This window comes from Zosterops lateralis, assembly GCF_965231275.1.
Source record: "Zosterops lateralis genome assembly, chromosome: Z".
Lineage (NCBI taxonomy): Eukaryota > Metazoa > Chordata > Aves > Passeriformes > Zosteropidae > Zosterops > Zosterops lateralis.
Window position 1 is genome coordinate 79,169,294 of NC_139800.1, and position 23,457 is coordinate 79,192,750.

The 23,457-nt window shown below is 44.9% G+C and overlaps 1 protein-coding gene across 1 annotated transcript in view; it reads right to left on the reverse strand.

Annotated features, from left to right (window-relative positions):
• Positions 1–23,457, reverse strand: part of LOC310922925 (glypican-4-like) — a 66,743-nt gene that overhangs the window by 20,639 nt on the left and 22,647 nt on the right. Inside the window, exons 2-3 of the mRNA XM_083883899.1 lie at positions 15,404–15,562; positions 1,380–1,771 (exon numbers count right to left, since the gene is read on the reverse strand). Coding sequence (XP_083740025.1) covers positions 1,380–1,771; positions 15,404–15,562 — 551 coding nt within the window. The remainder of the gene's footprint in view (positions 1–1,379; positions 1,772–15,403; positions 15,563–23,457) is intronic.

The following is a 23,457-nucleotide window of genomic DNA, read 5'->3' on the forward strand; positions in this document are numbered from 1 at the left end:
AGCTGTTTTATCCCCCTCAAAAAGTGACTTTACTATAAAAGTGTGAGATCTAACTTGTGCTGCACGTGTGGCACCAAGTACAAGTGGCTTCTGCCCTGTGCAGATGGCTCTAGCTTTCTGTTATCACAGAAGTGCTGTTTGCTCATGTGAACTGCCTCTCCCCATGCCCTGGAGCAAGGAGCAAATCATCAGCTGCTCCACAATAGATGCCTGTAGCATCCGTGACTCACTGTAATTTAAAGGCAATATTAAGAAGAAGATATGGCCATTACACAAGCAAACATGGTTATTTCCACTGCAGAAGGCATTTAATTTCCTGCTGTTGTCGTTCCCTAGACAGGAGGAAAGCATCCATCTGGGGATCTGGGCTGCAGCACTGGGCAGTGGTGTCCTCAGAAGGTGAATCTATCACACAACAGCACAGATGGAGCATAGATGGAGCTGGGTCCCATCTCTGCTCAATTACCACCACTGCCTTTAGGCACAGGACAGCAGGGAGAAAAGCAAGCCCACCATGGGCCTGAGGGACCCTGTCGGGAAAGATGGGACAGGAAGGACTTATGGATACGATTGTCTAGTAAGAAATACTACAGATATAAAATCTGTGAGTGAAATAGAAATGGAAAAATGGAAGCCAGCTTTGAGATGTAGGCATGGGAGGCAGGAAAACGATGATTAGCTGGAGATAGGTTGAAGGACAGAAAAACAAAAGGACTCAGGAATGTAGCCTCTTTCCACCCTGCCAAGGCATCAGGGAACAAGTACATAAGAAAGTAGTCTTCAGAGTTTAGAATATAAAATTATACGGTAATATAGCAGTTCCCATAGGCTGCATGCAAAGTTTGTAGGTTTTGTATCTTGCGCTGGTTGGTCGCTGTAAATTAGAATATTCAACACAAAAAGAGATATAACGTATTGTAACAAGGTCCTCGTTCTCTCTTGCCCTCGCTCTCTTGCTTGCTCTCTTCCCCCTACTCTTGCTCCTTTCCCCCAACTCTCTCTTATCTCGCTCCTACCCCTCTCTTTCTTTCTTTTCCCCCAACTCTTTTCTACCTCTTCTTCCTCTTGCTTTTACTCTCTTCTATCTCTCTCTCTTTCTTATTGCTCAGACCCCTGCACTCTTGCTCTTACCTCTCCCTTTCTCCTGTTAGCTTTTTTATCCCTCTCACCTCATGCTCTCTCTCTCTCCCTTTCTCTTTTGGGGCTTTGCTGCTGCCAAGGCTGGTAGCTGAAAGCACGCCCTCTTCACCCACAACCCTTGCAATAAAACCATGTGTTTCTAGAGTATCCCAGGTCTGCAGAATTCCTTTCTCCCTGCCATCCACGGATGCTGCTACAGGACACGGGGACAACAAACAGCCAGGGGGGACGGAGCTCACCGCGGACACTTTGCTGACGACATCCCTGGCGACGGCCAGACCCTGGGCGAAGGTGCGGGCGGCCACGAAGGCCCGGGTCACCTGCAGCTTGAGCTTCCTTGGCACGTCCCCGAAGGGCTTCAGCTGCTCCGTGTACTTGCTGACACACTCCAGGTACTCGTCCGTGAAGTGGTACTGGGGGTTCACCAGCCGGAACATGCGCTCCAGCAGGCGCGCCCAGAACTCGTTGAGCATCTCCTCCAGGTTGACGTTGCCGCCCACGTAGTAGCGCTTCAGCTCCACAAAGAGGTCCTTGAAGAGCTCCGAGTTCTGCATGTACAGTCGGCCGTACGTCCGCACAAACATGTCATTCAGGGACTTCTCGGCGTTCTCCAGGAGCTCTTTGAAGAATTCTAGGGAAGAGGGAGAGATTTGGTAAACACGGGCGCTGGGTTGTGTGTTTGTACACTCCTACAAACCACTGCTTAACTGGAGGATAACACAACGAGACCGTCATCAAATTGAAATGAAAAAATTAAAAGACTTCCCCAGAAATTTCTATCGATGTCTATATCTCAAAATTTTTGATTACTCTTCTTAAATCAATCCCTGAAACTCTCTATAGACTAGAAGACTTGTATGAACGAAATCTCTCCTGATACAAATATGAATATCATGATTAAGAGTCAGCAAAAAGACAAAAAAAGCACAGAAGTTTCTGATGTTTCCATTTAGGCATCTTAAAAGATGTAATTTCAAAGAACATATTGGAAAGACAAAAGGTGATTTTGTTAAACAGACGTTTTGCACAAATGAGTCCTTCTTTCCAGTTCTTGACAATTCATTTTCCAAGATGATCATAAACCAGCCTCAAAAATGAACAGATTTTAATACATTTAAAAAATCTACCTGTGGGTTCTTTCTCCCATCCTGCAAGCTCATAATTTCTCAGGGCAGGGCCTGACCACTTACCAATTGGTCCTGACTGCAGAAGGGGCTTCAGATGTTTGTGGCAGTGTGAAAATCCCCACAATTATACCAGAATTTGCTTAAAATCTAAGGGCTAAACACTTGGCACAATAACAAGAGATTTTTCAAATGACAAAGGACAGATAGGGTTTGTGATTTTTATCACTTTCTAAAGGCAAATCCCCACTTTGGTTCACTCTCTGGAGTTCACTCATTGAACAACCCAGAGAGTGGCTGCTGCCATGTCATAGCAGTGCCACATGTGTCTTCAACTCTGATAACAAGCTGACCGATGATGATACCACTGCAGAAGCAGTTTAAAGAACACACCCTCCAAGAATGCATCACCACAACCTTGATACGTGGGTCTAGGCACAAGCCACCCTGCCACAAAGGCTTTGCCTTGGAGATTGGCATAGATGAGATAAAATAAAACAAAAAATACGGGAGGAGTCCAATAGGCCACAAAAGCACTTGGGCCATTTTGGAAAAAACCTCCCTGCTCTATGCCCCTGGGGACAGCTAAGGAGAGCCAGGTAGGTGACACTGGGACAAAGCCTCCCGTGCCTGTTTGTCCAGCCCTGCAGGGAGCACTGGCACCCTCAGGAGTGGGCACAGCCAGTTGATGACACAGATTATTTTATGCATGCCACCAGCAATTGAAGATTCTGACCTCTGCTTTTCGGTGACTCATATTCAATAAATACATTTTAATAAAACATGCCTCTGTGGTTCCCTAAATCCTCAAAGGAGCAATGCTTAGAGCTAGAAGTTGTTATAAAGGGGGGGGGGGGATGGAATATTTTGGCCCAGTGCGAATTTAAACCTTGTTAAAAGACATTAAAAGTATGCTGAAGTTCAGATTTTCGTCTTCAAAGTGCTCCAGTACAAACAAAGCCTAACACAGAAAACATTTTCTGGAAAAACTGAAACATTCCATGAGTTCCTGACGAACAAAGTCATGGGGTTCAGTGCCTGACATGGCTGTATATAATGTGGCCTCTTAGGAGCACAAGAGAAATGATCCAGGGAAGAGGAGATTGATTTCAAACACCCAACACGTCCTCTGTCCAATATCAGCAGGAACCTCCACTTTCGTTCCCATGACTGGCATTTCCTCTCCAGGAAGATTGTTTTTCTGTTGAGTTTATACTATAGAGATTAGCTTGGTGTATATTAATTTCTAATTCACTTAATCATTCTGAAGGCTCACTTCCTTCCTTTGCTCAGACCTTTTAGTATCCCCAAATAAGTTGTTTATTTAAATACTTCTGTACCAGGCACAAAACCTGCTAGATGTGTCAGCAAACTCTTCAAAAAGAATTAGATTTTTGAAATTATCTTGATAGCAAAGCTATCAGATAGCTCCAACCATCAGTCTAAAGAATTCAAAGCAATGTTTTAAGCCAAGAAAGTTATCTTAATACATTCATATTACCATAAACAATTTATTCTCCTGCCCAAACTCATTTTATCCGTTACGTTCCAAAGCTGAATAAACTTTGAAGTTGAATAAACTGTATCCAGGCTTTAAAATTCTTCATCTCTTAGCAATTTCTCATGTGGGCTAGAACCAGGTATGTTCATTAATTACCATGAAAAAAACACTGCAATCTAATTAGCAGCAAATACCAGCGCACCTGCAGCCTTCCAGCCAGCAGCTTTTCCTTGCCCGAAAGGAACGTAAATAAAGGAAATGAAAACTTCCCACCAAAACCAGGCACTTCCAAAAGCCCAACACAGCACTGCTGAAGGAGGCAGCACGCAGGCAAAGCGCTGTTGTCTCTGGCTCAAGCTTCAACCATCATTTTCATGAACAGAAAACTCTGATTCTCAAGTGCCACTTCCCAAAGAAGAAGGGGAGGAGGGCGGAAGAGGCTGTGTCTGCAGCCTGGAGTCAGCATCCTGCCAGCACATGCCTGTATCCCTGAACATGCCAGATGTGCCAGATGTGTCCTGGTGACCTGTGGCTTGGCTACTGGGTGTCACTACTGGCACCTCAAGGTTCCTGGGGTGGAGGTGAGGTTGGATGTTGGAGGGGTGATGTCAAGTGTGGCACTGGGGACGATGAGCAACTCAACACCAGCAAGCAAGGGATGGACTCAGCAGTGGGATGTGCATGGCATCATCCTCCATGCAACACACAGCACTCTTAACCTGGTCAGCAGCAACAATTAAATTATATCTCTAGATATATTTTAGTGTAGCTATTGGCACAGTGAAAGTCTGCATCCTCGGCTTCTATCTCCACATCAAGAAATCAGCTTGGGCGCCAGAAGGAACATTAATCTTTTTTCTGTGCAAACTATGGGCATAGATGTCTGCTAGGAAAAGAAAAAAGCCCGGAAGTCCTTTTTATGAGTTAAATGCTAATCTGACTAGTAATTCCCTATATCTAATTAGATACTAATTCTCTCCTTCACAGAAATGAGCTGATTAGCAAACACCAACATAACCCAGCATTAACCTTGCCACCACAAGAAGAAAAATGGCAGGTTTCCTCTCTTACGTCTTGACTGTTTGCTGGGTAAAATAAATGACCACCTTTCATTTGTATTAGAAGTTGACTTGTTCTCAAACAAAGCAAACACACAAAGGCCTCGGTTGCTTATTTTACAGCACTGTAAAAGCACGTTTTACAGCTGTGTTGCAAGCAATCTGTACTCATTAAATTATCACTCTGACAGGCTTCCTGTGAAAAGCTGTCAAACGCAACCATTTCTCACACACGACAAATCATACTTTGCCAGTGCTCTCTCAGACACTGCTATCTGGAGGGAAGGCAGGCTCTCTTTTCCCTCCAGTTATCTTGTTTAAACTCCTTGGACAAGGCCTGGCCCCTCTTGTCGACAAACAGGCACACACACGGTTGGAGAAGGGCTTCACAAACTGACCTGAGAGAGCAGCACGTGGCTCCAAAGTCTCCCTGGTTCTCCTGAGTAAGAGCAGAGCCAGCAGAGAGGGCTGGGTTACACAGAGAGGATGAACTACACACAAGGCCTTGGGAAAACATGGCACAGCCAGCTCTGGTCCAACCTGACCATTTTGTACTTCTTCAACACACCTCAGCCAAATCCTGCTGATGCAAAGTCACCTTCTCACTCAAGGTGATGCTCAGGAGGACGAGCTCCAGGCTGAGAGAACCAGCACTGGTAGGACCAGAGCCACAAAACCCTTCCTAACATCAAGAAACAATTTTTAAAATTGTCTGTATTGCAAACTAAATCCTGTGCATGCTATGGGCTTTGATGCTCAAAGGAAGATGACATTTCCAATGCCATTAACTTTAAGAGGCAGAAAAGGCAGTAATCTGCAGTCAGGAAATCTCCAGCTCTGGGCTCTGTTTATTCTTTTAACATTTTTGAATTTCAGGGTAGAATTTCAATGTCCACCACTTGGTGAAAGCCTAGAGATGTCATGAAATGGTAAGAGAGAAGGGATGTGACATATGTGCCATCTCTGCAATAAAAATCCTGGGGAAAGAAGTCTCTGCTTTTGAACAAATCTTTCTTTAAACTAGCACATTGAGAAACATAACTATAGTTACTTGGCAATTTCCTTTTTTTTCAAGTAATAAGATGTATTACCTCTTTGCAGCTTGAGGGCAGACCAGCCCTGCCAGTAACCCAGTGCAAGAGAGCATTTCATCTCCCCAAGGTGCTTCCACATGACATCAGATTCCACTGCCAGAATAATTCAAAACAATCTTTCTTCCAAATTGCAGATACATGAGCTAATTGAAGAAACACAATCACTCCACCCACTGCGAGACAGAGTAAATCCCACCTCCAGACAGCACATCTACTTCTTTTGACTTTCAGACCCAATATATTTTTGATCTTGGATTCATAGGTGTCACCTGAAAATATTCTCTTTTATTTTTTTTAAGTAAGAAGGGATGCAGTGTTTTCCTATTCCTTGTGCTAACATTTTCAGATATCTCAGCTGTGGGATTTTCATACAAGAGGGCCTTCCTAAAACAAACCTAAAATGAAGGCAGCTCCTGGAAATGAGATGAACACACCAAAGGGGCACATTCCCCTTCACCCACAGACAGGTTTGGCATTTCCATACATGTGCTGGCAACAAAGGAAAATGCAGCAAAAACTGCCTTACTGCACTGCCTCCTGCCACCACTTGCCCTGTGTCAGGACCTGAGCACTGGTGTCCTCAGCCGTCAGGGCTGAATCCATAGCTGACCACTGCCAGAGTACAAAGCTGTGCTTTCAATTTCTTTATCTTCAGGAGCAAAACACATTTTTTCCAGGGAATACTTTCCAACAGAGAGGCACAGTGCTCCACAGCACCACACTTACTCCACTGATAGCACTGGGAAGAGTCAAACAATCAGTGACCCAGGGCTCAGCACCTAAAACCCCCACATTTTATAGAACAAAGGAAACCTTAACTGCAGTGCAAAAAAAGGTCAGGTCTTACCCAAGAGTTCAGCAAGGCTTGCTACAGACACACATCTGTTGGCCATGTTCAGGTGTGCTGGTGCCCTTCCAAAAGGGCACCAGGGCTGCCACACACCTTTCTGCTCCCAGAAGCCACCAGACATGCTGCATTTCCCATGCACCAGGTTTCCTTGGTTAAGAGCTGAGTTTCCAATTGGCCTTTCTCTGTTTGAGGTTTGCAAATGAACTACACAAACAGTTCCCAGGTAGATGTGCAATTACTCAACCACTTTAAAAAACAAATAAAACCAGGTTCAAGCACACATATGGAACATGCTGAATTTTTATAGGCACAATTAATTAGTTTCAGATAATTTGCCACCCAGCTTTTTGAGCATACTTTTAATATATTGTCCAGATTATGGTTAATTAAGGACCGTCTGTCTTACCAAAACCTTTAATTTGCTTGTCTGTATAGACAATTATGCTTTCTAGTGTGAGAACACTGCCACAAAGAGATTAATTATATTTTCTCTTTAAAAGGTCTACTCATAAAATGTCCACAACATCAAGATGGATTCCCAGACAAATGCTCCTGCTCAAGCCACAGCCCAGTAGGCTCTGTCCCAGCATTTTCCTGAGGTACATCTGCAGATCCAAACTCCACCCTGCAGCTGCTCCTACCATGTGAGGCAAAATTCAATCCAGACAGATAAATGCAATTTGGGAGAAAAGAAACAAATGTTTCACAACTCTCTTCACCTGGAGGCTGAAGCCATCCACAACCATGCCACCTAGTCCAAAGGGAGGAAAGCAGTTATTTTTTTCTGAATGCACTTCATTATTTTTAATATGCCTTCACTTCCTTTATTGCATATACAGCATTTGTAATTTCCACCAGGGAAAACCAAATCCTAGCTTAACAACCTTTTTCCGGAAGTGTTGAGAAACCGATGAACACATAGTGTTAACACATTTATTGAATATGAACTCAGAAGGGCAGGGCAGATCCACAAGCTGTTTATCTGTCCTGTTTTCAAACATGTGTTAGCACTTACTGACATGGGAAGAACTCTTTCACAGGGCTTGAAGAAGAACAGGCTTAAATCTTGCCAGTGTCACAGCAACAGCCCCAATATGAACAGTGCAGAGCTGGGAGGAACAACATCTCCCTAAACTTTGCTTGATTAGTGAAAATCAAGACAAGGAAAACAACTGGGCCACACCCTCATAGGTTGAAAAAGAACCAAAACCACCAAACTCCAAGATTTTTAGAAGTGCTGGTTTCTGGAGCACTGTGGGGCTGGTAGGAATCCAGAAGAGCAAGGAAGAAGGCAACACACAGCACTAGGCAGCACCATCACACTGAGACTGAGCTTGTTAGAAAATCAGGAACAATGAAGGAGGAGGACAATGTGGAGATTGCTGTCTGTATCAAGAAACAAACAGCAGCATATTGCATCCTGCTGTATGTACCAGTCATTCCATGAATTAGGAAAACAGTGAGAAATGCCCTTGGTCACTTCTTAATCCATCCTGCTCTGCCACATCCCATGCAGCATGATGAGCCCAGACTTTGCAGCCTCCTCATCCCTGTTTCAGGGACTGTCACTGCTCACACACCCCATTTTCTCCCATAGCTGTACTGAGTTTTCTCCCACTGCTTCCATACTGCCTCCTCCCCAAGCAGCAAGTCCATCATTCCCAGCACTTCCATCCCCCTCCCTGCAACAACTCTTCCTCAATGCACCTCTCTGCAGCTGTTTCTTCTTCCTCCACTGTTTGCTCTTCCCTCTATTCCCCCAGGTCTAATTTTCACTGCACTGGTTCCTCAATCTCTTCAGACACACCTGTGATTTCTCAGGTTCTTCAGCTTTTGCCCCACATCCGTTTGGTACCAATACACCAAGTTCCCAGCTCCTTCAGGCTGCCTCCCACATCCTCCCAACTCAAATGAACTTTCTGGGACACTCTCTAAGGTATTTCACAGGTACATGTTTACCCAAGCCTCCCTTCCTACTGCTGTTACAGTGTGAGGAGGGCCTGCACTACTGAACAGTGGGGATGCCTCTCGTTCCCATTACCTCAGTTACCCTCATCTCATTACACTTGCAGGGAGAGCTCTTCCAGCTGGGGCTGCCTCTTATTTGTTCAGCCAGCATGTGAGTGGCTGGACTTTAAGATATTACAGCACATTAAACACTAACAAAATAGCTCCAGCCCTGCACCAGTGGGTTATCACACCCCCAAGCCAAACCACCACCACCAAAACGGGCATCCAGGGGAGCAGCTACCAGGACTAGGCACACAGGCTTGGTGCCTCCTTTGTGCAGAAGGGAGGAAGAGAGAGTTAATTTTAAACAGACAAACAATAGCTCATTGACTGGTTGACAGCAATTAGTAACCAGAGAGCACCACGCACATTTCCTGTAGCCAAGTACAAAGCCTGTTGCCCGCATCTTTGCTTTTGGGGAAAAACCCCAAAAGGATAACAGCAGTTTACCTGTGAGCTTACAACAGGAGAGACCTCCAGAACTGCTTTGACCTGAGATAACATAAGAGTGTTTGATCCCTCCAAGCCCATACACAAACTGCTTCTGCCCCTTGCTGAAGTCTTTGCTAAGTTACAAGATCTGGTATATATATATATATATATATATATATATTTTTTTTTTTCCCCTAATCAACTGGGCAGGAACCCCCTTCACCAAGCTCCATGAGATTCCCTACTTCTGAGGCAACTTTGACTTCAGGATCTTTCCAAGCCTCCCAAAAGAGAGGTCTGGTTTTCACCACTGTCAGACAAGCATCATCCCTCTCAAGACTAAAAATCACGGTGGTGTATGTACCTCCTTAAAAACATCCGGATGGAAAGGAGCCAGCTGAGCAAAAACAAAGAATAAACAAACTTCCAAGGCACAGACAGCAGACAATTTGTTTCATTGTTGTTGCATGAAGAGGGAAAGCACAAACAAAAACCCACAAGTGGGATTTTCTAAAGGAAGCATGTTGGTGGTTGCTCCCTCCAGCTTCTCCTCAGTCACTCCCTCCCTATCCTCAGCAAGCACCAATCCAAAACCAAGTCCAAAGGATTGCCTCTCCACAACAGCTTCTTTGAGGTATTTATTCCAAACATTTTCTGCCCTGGTTGGTATGAGGTTAGGTGCCATCCATTTCTGGAGAGGGCAGAACAAGGCTGTGCCTTCACCTCAATGTCAGTGGCAGAACAGACCAAACCACCCTATTATTTGTCCCTTAAAAATGTCATAGTCATCAGTGCACTCTCCTGAAGGCGGGTGGCAAGGGGAGAGCTCTCTCCACCACACAGGTTTATTCAGAAGCTCAAACTCCACACAGCTATGGCACAGCAGAAATCCATCTGGTCTGTACTCAGTGTTCCAGCTGTGCCAACACACCTGGAGCTGCTTCCTGCAGATACGAATGTGCTGGCAGCCAGCATTGACGCCATGGGTGCCATGGACACAGGGAGACACTGCCAAAGGAGCAGGATGAGAGCCCAGGTCTCTCCTCTCACAGGCAGTTTCCAGCAAAAGAGTTAATGTGAAATGAAGGTCCCCAAAGGGCAGTTATTTTGGTAAGGCAGAGCACCTCGATGGGCTGCCAAATTCTAACTATAGGAGCAGCAGGCCGGGCACCTGTGGGGCTCATCTTTCACTGTTTGCCTCCACACTGCCTTGAAGCAGCAGAAGGAGACTACCAAAAGCTTTCCCTTGTCCCTTCTCTGTCCTTCCCAGTTACTAATACATCCCAGCTATGCATCCCACTGCACCAGCACACCTCCCTGATAACTTGTACCAGCAAGCTGGAAACAGCATCTGGAAGCAAAGGGTTATCTGAACAACAAAAACTAAATTCAGAAATGAATTCCAGGTTTTTTCCTCCCGTTTCAGCAGAGCTGGGAAGCTATCCGGCCAATGTTCTCCTGGCCAGTCTCTCAGATTCAGCTGCAAGCCAGATACTGGAAGAAATTCATGCACCCAGAAGTAACACAAAGCTCACACTAGAAGGTCAAGGGCACCCTGGGATGCTTCAAAAATGCTCATCACAACCACACTGTGTACCTGTAGCTACCCTGTCCAATACAAACATGGAGCCCACAAACAGGAATCCCTCTCCAGCCCCTCTGCCTGCTTCCTGTACAGCAGAGGGGTTGTGTGCACCATGGACTGGGGGACCTCTGGCCACCTCTTTCTTCCTGGATTTCTTTCCACTTATTGCCCCCAAAGGGCTTCCTTTTACACTTCTGTATTTGTTTTATCTTAAATACTAATGTAAAATTCAGGGAGAGTGGATCAGAAATGGAACTCTCGACATTTAATCGCTTCCCAGATGCTGACTCGGGCTGTACCATTTGATACAAATCCTTCTGCCATCTGGGCATTGGGAACACCAAACCTACTGCCAGCCCAGCCCAGGCACACACTTCCCATCTCACACACTTCCCTCCTGCACAGTGTGGGTTGCAGGAGTTTGCTGCCTTGCCTAAGTCTAGAGTGCACAAAAGAAAAGGACACAACTTGGTTTAAGTGCAACAGCAGAAGTGCTTGTGCAATACAGGGGCAGGAGAAACAAGGAGCCTGTGGGACTCAGCAGCCTCTCTATTCTTCCCCCCAGAGAAGGGCTTGGCACAACTGTTACACCTTCCAAGAGATTCAGAATGTGCCTTTAAAAAGTAAAAAGTAGGAACACCTTATCTAGGAAGCAACAGAAGAGCGGAAACACTGCGGAAGAGTTATGGGCTATGTCCTGTCCTGGCTCCAATTCCTCAAAACAGCTGAGCAGTTTCCCCAAAGCAATGTTGGCTAGCACAGACCCTGGCGTGGAAAACTTCAGCCTCAAAGGGCAAAAGAGGTGAAAGTTTGAATTTAATACATGAAACTGAGCTTTTATGCAGTCTTAACGTCACCATTAATTCTATTAACGTTATTAATCCCCGAGAGAGTGAAAGGGAGGGCACTAAGTTGTGAAGATAAGACAAGGCACAAGACATTTTATGAAAAAAAAAAAAAAAAAAAAAAAAAAAAAAAAAAAAAAAAAAAAAAAAAAAAAGGAGGGGGTATTGAATTCTCTGACTGGTATAGGCTGCTTCTGTGGCATGAGATGTCACCACACTCAGTTACAGCTTTCCCATGAATGTTATTGTCATGGAGGGAGACACTTACATGGCCAGAAAATTTTGCCCATTCTCAGTGAAGCTCATAAACATATCTGAGATTAACCAGCAAATCTTCACCTCTAAAATCATTTAGCAATGATGAATCCAACAACTCACAAAGTATTTTTTATTTTAACAAAAAAGCATTTCCCTTGCTGCTGAAAACACATCTCTTACTGCTACGCTGGCATCAGGTTAGTGGTTTAAATTACAACAAGGGAGACCTCCAGAAGCATACATACCTGTACTGTAAGCAAATATTTAGACAGGATATGTAAGATATAGGACTCCTGAGCTCACAAGTTTTCCCAGTTCCTGCAAACCAAATATGCACAGGAGGATCTGATGCTGTCACATTATGCACTGGGAGCCGAAATGACTCCTGGTCAGCCCTTTTGGGATGGATAATCGGCAGATTGTTCCGTGCTCCTGATTAAAGAGGAGATAATCCATTTCTGTACGGCTTTGGTGTCAGATCAGAGCAATTCTGGCGACAGTTCCAACAGCACACAGCGCTCCAGCAACAGCTGATGCAAACGCTCCAGAAGCCACAGGGCATCCCAGCCTCCATCCAAAGGACATGCCGCCACTTGGACTGTCCTTCTGCAGCAGCAACTGCTGCAAAGGTCAAGCACATAACGGAGGCAGGACAGGTTTGCCTCTCCTCCCAGACCTGAATGTCAAGGCTGGGAGATTAGCAGCCAGAGAACCCACAACAAACATTTCCAAAGGGCTGGAGGACAGGGTTTGCTGTTTGGGCTGCATCCTGGAGTGGCCAATCACAGCCTGGGGATGTGTCACCCCACAAGGGAAGTGTCCACTCCACTTAAAGTGGATTTGGTCTCTGTAATAACTCATCCTGCCTACTTAGTCACTCTGCAAGGCTGTAGCACAGAGGATTTCATGTTAAACTAAGGAAGGTCTAAAGCTCATTTTTGCCAGTTTTATTTCTATTTGAATGGATTTGGCTACAAGTGATAAAGAAGCCCTGAAGAGCTGCAAATAGTAATATCAGAGCTTGGGCCTATGCAGAAGAGCACCTCTGGAAGGGATTGTGTCCTTTCCAGTTTCATCCCTAAGGATCAGGACAAATACATGGGTCTCAACTGCCTCTCCTTCCTGTAGTCTGGGTACATTAGATCAAAATGTTGGATGAGTTATGCTGAGCAAGAGGCACTCAAATGTGCAAGACTCAACTGACCGCAGCTGATCTGATGACCAAGCACCAAGACCAAAGGAAGGAAATCCCACAAGCAGCCAAACATTCAACAGCAGTCTTAGGGCATGGAACTATAACATTTTTGCAGAAGAGTCTGAGAACCTCAGCAGGAAGACTCCTTAACCTGCCCCAGCAACCAGCAGGAAGGTGTGCCTCCAGCCTGCAGGTGACTGGGCTAGAGGGAGAGAGGCAGTCATGATTAAAAGCCGCCCAAGAGGTAAATGATGGAGGGTGGTAATCAGTTCATCTCTACTTCCACCCCAGGTAAGATTTAAAAAATCCCTAAATCAGCTTTGTCTGCAGCAAATGAAGATTTAGCTTTGATATTAGCACTCAAAGACAGAGTCATTAGGCTTTGGGACAGGCTGAGGAGGTAGCAAATTCTCCTTCATTAGTTTCACATGAGGCAGAGACACACCCTTGAGGGACAGGCCGGGCACAGTAAATCCAGCTTTCAAAAACAGCTGGACAACATCACCCCCTTCCAGACTTGCCACTCAAGGACTTCCCAGTCTGAAGTGAGAGTGAGACCAGCACAGAGGATGCTCTGAGGGGCTGACAGGAGAACCACAGAGCACAGACAGAACAGCTTGTGCAGGCTGCCTTCCAAAGCTCACCTATTTTGAAGCCTTGTCCTTTGACGGGCATCCATCTCAGCTTGGTTTAATGACCCCCTGCCCTCTCACCTCCCTGCAGCCATCCCTCCCCCACAAAGGGGATGTCTGCTCCATGTCAGGGATGCTAATGCAGAGACCCTGTGCATGCTCTTTGTTTTCAATGCAGCATTTCAAAAAGCCTTGTCGTTCATTTAAGGTGAAGCAGATGCTGCTCCTCTGGTCTCTTTGAACAAGCTTATCTATGGGCTGGATTTCATTAAGTGTCTTGTTCTGCATTTAATAAGCTTGCAAGTCTAGACACTTTGGTTCTCCCTCTATCACCCCTTTGGTGTACCAGCAGGTAGAGACAACAGAGGTTAAGAGGGAAATATTTAGCCAGCAGATTTAGATGCTATCAAGATGATTGCATAATTCTACTTTGACTCACTGCAATTTCATACCCAGGGATTTTTTTCTCTCACCCTAGTGCCAACCCCTTTTGAAAGCAAGAGACTGCTACCCACTGTAGTGGCGCAGAGGAGGTTGCTGGAAGGTTCAAGGCAGAGACATTGGGATATTCATAGAAAACTCAAGTTGAACCAATGACCAAACAAGGGAACAAATGTTCAGAGGAGCTGCATGGGGGAACCGTCCTTTACCACAGAGTGTGACAGAGATGTACAAGCAGAACTGTGTGAGCAACCCAGTCCACTTGAAGTATGTCAGATACTTCCATATGCAGCTGGCTGTCACCTCACTCCCCCAGCCAACAAGGACAATCCAAGCAGCAGCCTGACATCTTGTTCCTCCTCCCCAGGTGCCCAGGCAACAGGGGGCTGCAGCGTCTGGGAGCACTGAGACACCTACAAAACCCCACAGGAACCAACCAAGAACTCAAAAGCAAGGCAAGAAATGCCCTAGGACCTCAGCCAGCTGCTGTGCCCAGTGTCTAGGCATCAACTTCAGCTGTTTGCAGAGGTGCTGTCAAAGGAAAAGCACCTGGCTGCAAGGTGGGCAGAGCTGGCTGTGTGCCAGCCACCTCCAAAGGGAGCTTCTTCCTGCAGCTCCCATGAGCTAGGCTTGCCCCATGGAGAGCCAGTCTGACAGGACACAGTGGACCCAAGGGCAATACCCAGACCAGCCATTTGCTTATCTGTCAGCAGTTATCATCACTTCAGCGATGGGAACTCAGCCGAGACTTGTTCATTATGGTTCTGACCCTGCATCATACTTGAACCCTCAGCCTCCACACAAAACCACTCTCTGTTTATCTGCTGTTCTGCTTAGCCCCAAAGGCTAAAAGTGAGATGGATACAAATCCTGTGGGTTCACAACATGCTGGGAAAGATCAGCATTGTTGTGGATGGGGGCTGCAAGATGTGCACGTTACAATTACTGCAGGGATGTACCAACAAAACCAACTGCAATCTTACATTAGAGCAAAATGGCTTTTCAAAAGATTAATCAGAAAGAAAGATCTCTCTCTTTGGGAAACAAGCAGCCATAATCAGCAAATACTTCTCTCTCACGGGATTGCAAAACAAGGCATGCTCTGCCCCCTGAGCCGAGTCATGAACTTTCCCAGCAAAGAGGGGAGAAAAAGCAGAACAACTGCATAGAAAACAACAGGATGGGGATTTTTCACATTTTTATCCCAAGGAGAGAAAGTCTGAGGTCTCTGCACTTACCATCAAACTTCTTGTATCGGGAACTGAACATGTTTTGTAGGTGATTGCTAAGCTCTGTGACAGCGTTTCTGAAGTCGTGTTTACTCTGCTGACTGTACTTCTCCTCCATTTCTTGAGAGCAGCACGTGTAGCCTTGCGAGCAGACTTTCAAGTGGTCACCTGAAAACCAGAGAAGAAAAAAATCACAAGTTAAAAGGATTCTCTATGCCAGAGAAAAGAGGTCTCATGAGGCAGGGCGTGTGAAAGTTTGCAACACCATTTACTGGCAAGGAGATCCCCCCGCTGCGAGTGCTGGACCAAGCACATCATAACCTGATTCCTTAGAGAAACTTTACAGCAACACATGTAAAAACCTCTTTCTGTGAGAACATTAAAAAGTGTCTTCTTACTTATTCAGTTAATAAACAGAATGAACGGATACTCATCCTGTAGAGTGTAATTTGAAGAACCAGAAAATCGAACTATATGTAGATATATTGTATATGGGTAACTTGCATGAAGTTTTTGCTGAGTATTTTTAATACTTCCAGTTCATTCAGTTAATACACAACATCAGTGGCAATGGCCCTTTTTGTCCAGATATGTGCTTTTTTCTTCACCCCTCCCCAGTCCAATTATCAGAGGAGAAGAAGTCTCTCTCAGAAGCACAGTTATCGCTGACACTAAATTATACTTCCTTTATGGAATGGCTCATGAAAATGCTTCATGTTTCCCAGCTCCTAGTGTTGCAGTTTTCTGTCATCATTCTGGAGGTAACAGGAGGTTTGTTTTTGGAGACTTCAAACAGATTTTTTTTTCCTTAAGATAATTCTTTCCTAAGAGACATCTGGCTCAAGCTGGCTTGGTCAGAGGGATCATCACCAAGTGTTTCAGCATCTGCAACAGCTCCATTTCAAAATCTCACAGACAATCTGGACATAGGATCTGGACCCATATAGTTTGCTTTTAGATGCCTTGCAGCAGTGTGAGATGAAGCTGTGGCCTTCCTGCACCACCCAAAAAACGCCATTGCCAAGTTTTGTGGACCAAGAGAAACCCTTGGCACAGCAGTCCTCAGCTCCAGCTCTCTGACAGACCCCACAATACAGCACCAACACCAACTAGGTGGGCTGATGCCAAAGTGGTTCAAATTTAGGCAAACTGTGCAAATCTTTGTCAACACAGAAGATATGATCAAAACAAGAAGTCAGAATGAGAAACCCGTATTTACAAGTCAGATGGTATTTTAAAAGACACAGCCAACATGTTAGCTGCTGCCTTCTCTCCTATTTCACACCCTGCTGCCAGACCTTGTCCTTCATTCTAAGGAAACAGATGGAGAAAGGAAAGCTCTTCCCTGCCTGCTCCCACCCTGGAAGTCACCAAGGACCTCCAACCACCGTGGAGGTTCAAAGACTCACTGTCAGAGCTGCAAAGGACTTGTCAGCCCCCACGCAGAAAATAACATCTTCCTGACAGGCAGTGCACCACACGTTTAAGGAAGAGCCATCCATTCTACCTGCTAGAGCATCAGAACTGGGTTTAGAGAAACAAAAGCAGGTTTTGTACAGTTCAAAGCCTGCCCATGATTAACACAACAGGTTGATGCTCCGCCTGCCTTGTGCAAGATTTCTCAACAGTGTCTTCTGCCCAGGTGGTGCAAAAGACAAAGGTGCCCCTTTGTATTACTTTGCATGACTTTCTAGTTCTTTCTAGCCATTACTTTGCACGACTTTCTAGCCCTTTCTAGCCATTACTTGGCATGACTTTCTAGCCCCTAAGGTTAGTGTCTCTCCTTACAGACAGTTCAGGGCCGTCTCAAAAAATGACATGAATATTTTTATCTCTCTGTCTATATAAAGTTCCTGAGAACCTCTCCTCCTAGAATCTATTTCCCTGTTGTGCTACAGGGTTTGTTTGTTTTCTGTGACATTACACAGAGACCTTGACCAGCAGATAATTCTGACATGGCTAATTTATTGCACAAGACCATCCACTGCTCTTCAATTATGGAAAGCTCAAAGTCTGATACGGGAAACAACACTGCTTAAGCACAGCTTTCAGAAAACACAGAAAAATCTCGCTGACTCCTTACAGATATATCTTTTTTCACAGACAATTTCTTTCTGTCTCAGAGGAGCACCTCCAGCAGCAAATATACAGCTCTAAGGGAGGCAGCTCCAGGTAGCTTTGTAAGTCATTTAAACAAGTGGAAGCAGTGCACCCCCATTTTCAGATCCTGCTCACTGAATACATCCTGGAGTATGCCTGGGAACTCCTCTCTGAGCCCACCTCACCAGCAAGCCTCAAAAGAAGAAAGTGCCCAAGCATCACTGCTTTGTTTCACCTTCAATCTCTGCTCCAGTTCAATTCAGGACTAAGGACTCTGACACAACACTAACCATGAATCGCCACAAAGCAAATTCAGACCTACTGATATAGTGGGATTTCTTTTCCTAGTTACACTTCATAAACACTTCTGAAGTTGTCCATAGATGCCCTACAATCCCCAACACGGTGGTTTTAACAATGTCTCAAATTTATTTATTATAAAAAAAGCCCACTGTATTCCACAAATACAGGTATCAGTTTCATATCTATTTACATTATTAAACTTCAGTTACTATCCTGCCTAATGTTACAAAGCAAAATCATTTCCTCTAATCCCCTTTGTCCCAGATTTGACAGTGCCTCCCCAGGACACACGTGCAAAGCCAAGCAAGAGCACTACTGACAGTAAATCAAGCTTGCACAGATCCCATTTGGTTGATCATTAAGAAATAATGCTCCAAAATGTAACTCAGACATTCAAAAATGAATGACCAAGCAATCTAATTATGGAAGATATTTCTCAGTCATGTCAGCACTATGTGGTCTTGGCTCATGATCAAGAATTAGCTCTGTCTGGAACTGAAGAGCTCTGGCTACTCAGTGCTAATCATAGGAGGATGTACTCTGCTACCCCGCATTTAAAAAAGAGAAAGTTTAGATCTGTGGGCTGCTTTTCTTGCAGTTTTCTTATGCCAAAGTGGGAGATATCACTGGAAAGTCACTGGGGGTCCCAGTTTTCCCACACAGAGGTTTGTCCTTAGCACAACCGCATCCCTAAGAATACATCCAACCAACACCAGCACAGTGTGTGAGAAATCTCATGTCTGGCCTTTTGAATCTGCTAGCAGAGCTGATCCATTCAGGATCCATCCATGGGACTCATCCCACAAAAACAGACCCCGATGCAAGACACCATCAAACAGCTCTCAAACACCATGGTGCTAAAACCAGGGGAATGGAGGGGATGAAGGCTGGAGAGCTCCATATGAGTATGGACCAGTTATGCACACACAAACACTGACCTGGAGCCAAGACCAAAGCCAAAGCCCTTTGTCAAACTGGCAGTGAACTCCTCTCAGGAAAATGAGTGAAAAATATGTGTATTTAGGCGTACTTAGCAGAGATCTAAAGTTTATGTATACTATGTAGGGAACACTCATGGTGTGCACTCTCTGTCAAGGACACATTCGGCAATAATTATTTCCCAAGCTAAAACTCATCAAGCAATGCCCATACAAGGAAACTCTTCATCTACTGTTGAGTGTGAAAACCTCGGCAGCTTTTGTAATTTATCACCATGCGAGCGCAGCAAAAATATAACTCTGCCACAGCCTCCTTTCAAGTCAGGCTTTTTATTGAATTGTTTGGCAGGGTGTGCAATCATCACATCAGGGGCTGCATGGCAAAAAGAGCTCAAGTAGCAGAGATTGACTCCAAATATCTACTGCATGTGCACAGCATCACCGCAGCTTGACATGGATTTGCAGCAGATCTTTCTCATGGCCTGTTGCAGCAAGACTTTTACTTATTTTAAGATACATGTGAGTACAGAGAGAGAAATGAGGGACCAAAAATTATGAAAGAAACTTGCTCCTTGGCTGGTTAACAGCACAGCTCTGGGGAATGAAGGTGGTTGTTTAAAGACAGAAATGTGATGGTACATGATGTTAGCATCTGCACATCCAAACAAATGCACTCAGAAAGGTAATCTTGCAAAATTATGATTTAAGCCATTACAGAAACACTGCATTTAGCAGACTCCAGGCACACAGAGTTTCTTCTAAATTAAGTAACTATTTTGCAACGTGTTGAAAACAAGTTTTCACTAAATAAGTGAGCAGTTCAAATTCTGGGGCTACACAATACTGAAAAGCAGTTCTCTTTACCAAACAATTTTCCAAAATGCTGTTTCTGGATCTCTAGCACACCTTCCCAACTTCCTCCTCACCTGCCCAAGTTCATACTTTAGGGAGAACTAACTGCAGAACTAGCTAAAGCTCCAGGAGAGGTTTACTGGGAGGTAGGGGATGAGTATTTCTTTAAAAGGCTCTCCCCACACAGCCCAGCCCTTCACTGGAGCTCAGCAAACAAGCCAGAAGTGGTTTACGGTCTGAGACGTTACTGCTGGACTTTGCTCCCATGTGAGAAATTAGGCTGGGGTAAGGTTGGGTGGTGGAGGAGCAGGAGGCAAACACTGCTGAGGACCTGAAATGAGGGCCAGCATTTCAGCCTTTGTGCTCTGCCTCTCCCCTCTAGCACACATGGGCCTGTGTCATCTTTAAAGGAGTTTTATGACTTCCTCTGAACCAACTACCAAAGGAATCCCGGACTGTAATGCCGGACCCTAATCCAATTTCACACTAGACTTGCCTTCTAATTATCACAGAATATTAGGCTTCCACCCATCATATATAATTGACATGCTACCGAGGCTTTACAAAACCCCCAACAAAGATGACAAGAAACACTAGCATCACTCCTGAGCACAGCTCCACTGCTCTGGCCCCGCATTAGCAAGGGGCAAGAAGAAGAAAGAAAAGCATGAGCCTGTGAATGACTCTGGCCAAGTCATTGAGACAGACACATCCACCAAACTGTCCACTCAATCCAATCACCTTTGATTTATCCAAAATACCAAAAATGCCCCCTTTTCCTGGCTATAAAATGATCTGGGGATGCTCAGAACCTCTGGGAATGGACCATGAGCTCTTGTCCATCTTCAGTGGTGCTGCTGTAATCCCTAGAGGATGTTGGCACAGCCACAGCATAATCACTGCTTACACGTTGTTAGATATCTGCTAATGAAAAGCACTATGAAAATGCAGAGAGTCTTGGCATTTAACTGTTCGCAGGTGAAATTACACTACGCTGTGAACGCCAAAGGGAGAAAAAAGGCTGCTTTTGCACCCCCAAAGCAGCCCTGTTGCCTCCTCCCTCTTCTGCCACACACACACACACACGCTGCTTCAAGGCATGCTTTCTTCCTGGCAGAAGCAGCAAACTTGAATTTTTAGTTGATGCCTCTTATCAGAACTCTCCTTTTTCACTGGGTGGTCAGTGTTCTCCGCTTGCTTTAAAGCTGTGGTGCTGCCGGCCTTGTGTTTATTTTACTGGGGAGAATACTCCTGTGGAGATGGTCGCGTGCCAGGAAGGAAGGGATGTAAAACAGCATTGAAGTCCTGCTAACAGTGGTGACACATCCACCAAGGGCAGCAGTTAGAATTCTATATCTGGGGCTGTACTTCCCTTGATGCTGCTGAGTGCATGGTGTTACAACCATCTCAAACCCTTATTGCAACTACACACTTCCAGGAGAAGCACTTTATGCAGCAGCTCCCTACAGCTACCCCCAGACACATAACAACATACCCTCCCTATTTTCCAATGTGAATCACTTCCCATTCCCATTCTAAAGGCTCATGAACCATTGTCAGCTTTCCTTTCTTCCCTCCTTAAAACACTAGTAACTCCTGTTGGGATCTCACACCTAAAAAGCACCAGAAGAGTGAGCACACCCCATGTTCCCTAATTCAGGTCCTCACCATCAAGGTAAGCAGCCACCACCACTCTCCATCCAGGCATGGGGCTCCAGCCTTTGATCTTGGTCCTGGATTCAACCACCATGGATTCTCATCCCCACCTGAACCATTTTTTCCAGCCACACGGGATTTTTTAAGCTAGAAGACATCTCCACCACGTAGCCAGCTCCCAAAGCTGACTGGTAGGGTTATGAAACTACCACAGTTTGGCACCATGTGCCAGCATGCAGCATATTTAACATCCCACCCAATTAGCAACCATTTTATATAAATGGTTTATTTGCCTTATTAATGTTAAAGCCACTTGTTTCCCCTGCACTTCCACTTAGGTTATTAATCAATGTGCATTTCAGTCTTCTGCTGATTACTCTAATGGCACAAAAAAATTCCCCAGACTCACAGAGAAAGCTCATAATGGTGAAATGATTTTTTTTTTTGACTTGTCAAGCAGTCAAAATACACTCTTTGATACCCAAACCAAAGCCCTTTCACCTAACACTTAACAACAGTGAACTATTTTCAGTTGAGCTCTACTGCATCTGTTAACTCAGCTGCTAATCCATCTTGCAGGCACAGGAATGGCAGTGCACACAATACCTCAGTGACATACCTCCCTTCAACACAACAAATAATCCTAATTATTTCCATAGTGTGTACCTACAGTTACTTAAAATATCGTATACAACCGAGGTCTGTCTGGCTTCTATTTTTCCATTTTGCTTTGTTGACAGCTTTGGGTTCCCAAATTTACTGCCAAGAGGGTCAGGGAGTACAGAGAACAAGAGAGATTTATATCCAAGTGTGCACATTAAGCCAAATGCACATTGAGAAACTTAATTTTCTACTAGAAAGAGCAACTTAGGACACAAAGAGGGCTCCTGCATCCACCCACTCAGGTTCAAATAACCACTGCAAAGCTCATCCTGGACCTGATGACAGAGCCAGCCCCTGAAGGACCAAGTCTGGGTATCTGCTGAGGTCAACCAGAGTGATCCTGGGACATCCCTCCTGGGCAGGGATAGACCAGGAGAGAGCCCTTCCCACACTCCTAACCCAGCTCTTCAGCCCAAAGCAAAAGTTAAAGATCTGTCCCTACTCTCCACAGCAGCCCAGAGAAGCATCACTGGTCAACTGAGATCCTCTCCTGCCCAGATCTCAAACTGAGGTTGGGGCAACAGAGGTTCAGGTGGGAAGACCCCAAGGACCAAACCCAGAAACCCTCTACAGCATATCTGTAGGTGATGTCTAAGCAAGGAGGATGCAGGATCTTGCCTTCAGCAAGGTTTAAAGAGTTCATTAAAAGCTGAAACTCAGCTCACCTGAGGAAAAATACCATCACTGCTTCATTTCCACAGCACTGCCAACAACTTCCTACCCGACAGGGTGGCCCAAATACTGCAAGGTTTTACACCCTGGAAAAATATGCCATGATAAAGCCTGCTTTCATTCCAACAAACAGGATATTGAGTCAATTAGTGGCACACCAAACACAAACCAGACAGATGAAGATAATACATTTCTGCAAACATCAAAAGAGAGAGAAACCACACAAAGACCTGAATATACAAATAAGGCAAGGGGAAAAAAAGAATATTAAAACATTACATAATTAAACATATTATTTAAGCAAATCTGAAAAGGAAATAACTCTGGCTAACTACAGGATTCTCCCTGGCTCTGGCTGAGACAGAAATCTTCAATGAAAACCAAGAGTTGTTCCTTAATTAAAAAAACAAAACCAAAAAAACCTCCTTGGTATCTCTGAGTGAGAACTTAGGAAATGCAAATTTTCTTTATTATCACTAAATTCTTCAGGCATGAAATAGTTTTCATAACATGTCTCTGCCTACACGCACTGAGTGAGTGGTGTTATACAAGGGTCAAGGCATGCTGAAAATTACTGGGTTTTTCTCACTTCTCTGGTGGGGAGGTTGGATACAGATAACAGACCAACTCACCTCCAGGATGACTGAGCTCCTCTATCAGCTACTAAAGAACACCTAAAAAAGCTCAATACCTGCAGTCAGTAACTCTTACCTTTACCTAAGGATAAAAGTCACAGGAAAAAGAAGTTGCATACAGCCAGTAATTAGACTTCAAAATCCAACAGAGATTGGCCAGCAGATTTTACCAGGGAAATCCAAAATACTTCACCAAGTATAATTTCATGCAATTAAAGGGGGCAAAAGGGGTGGCAGGGAAGAG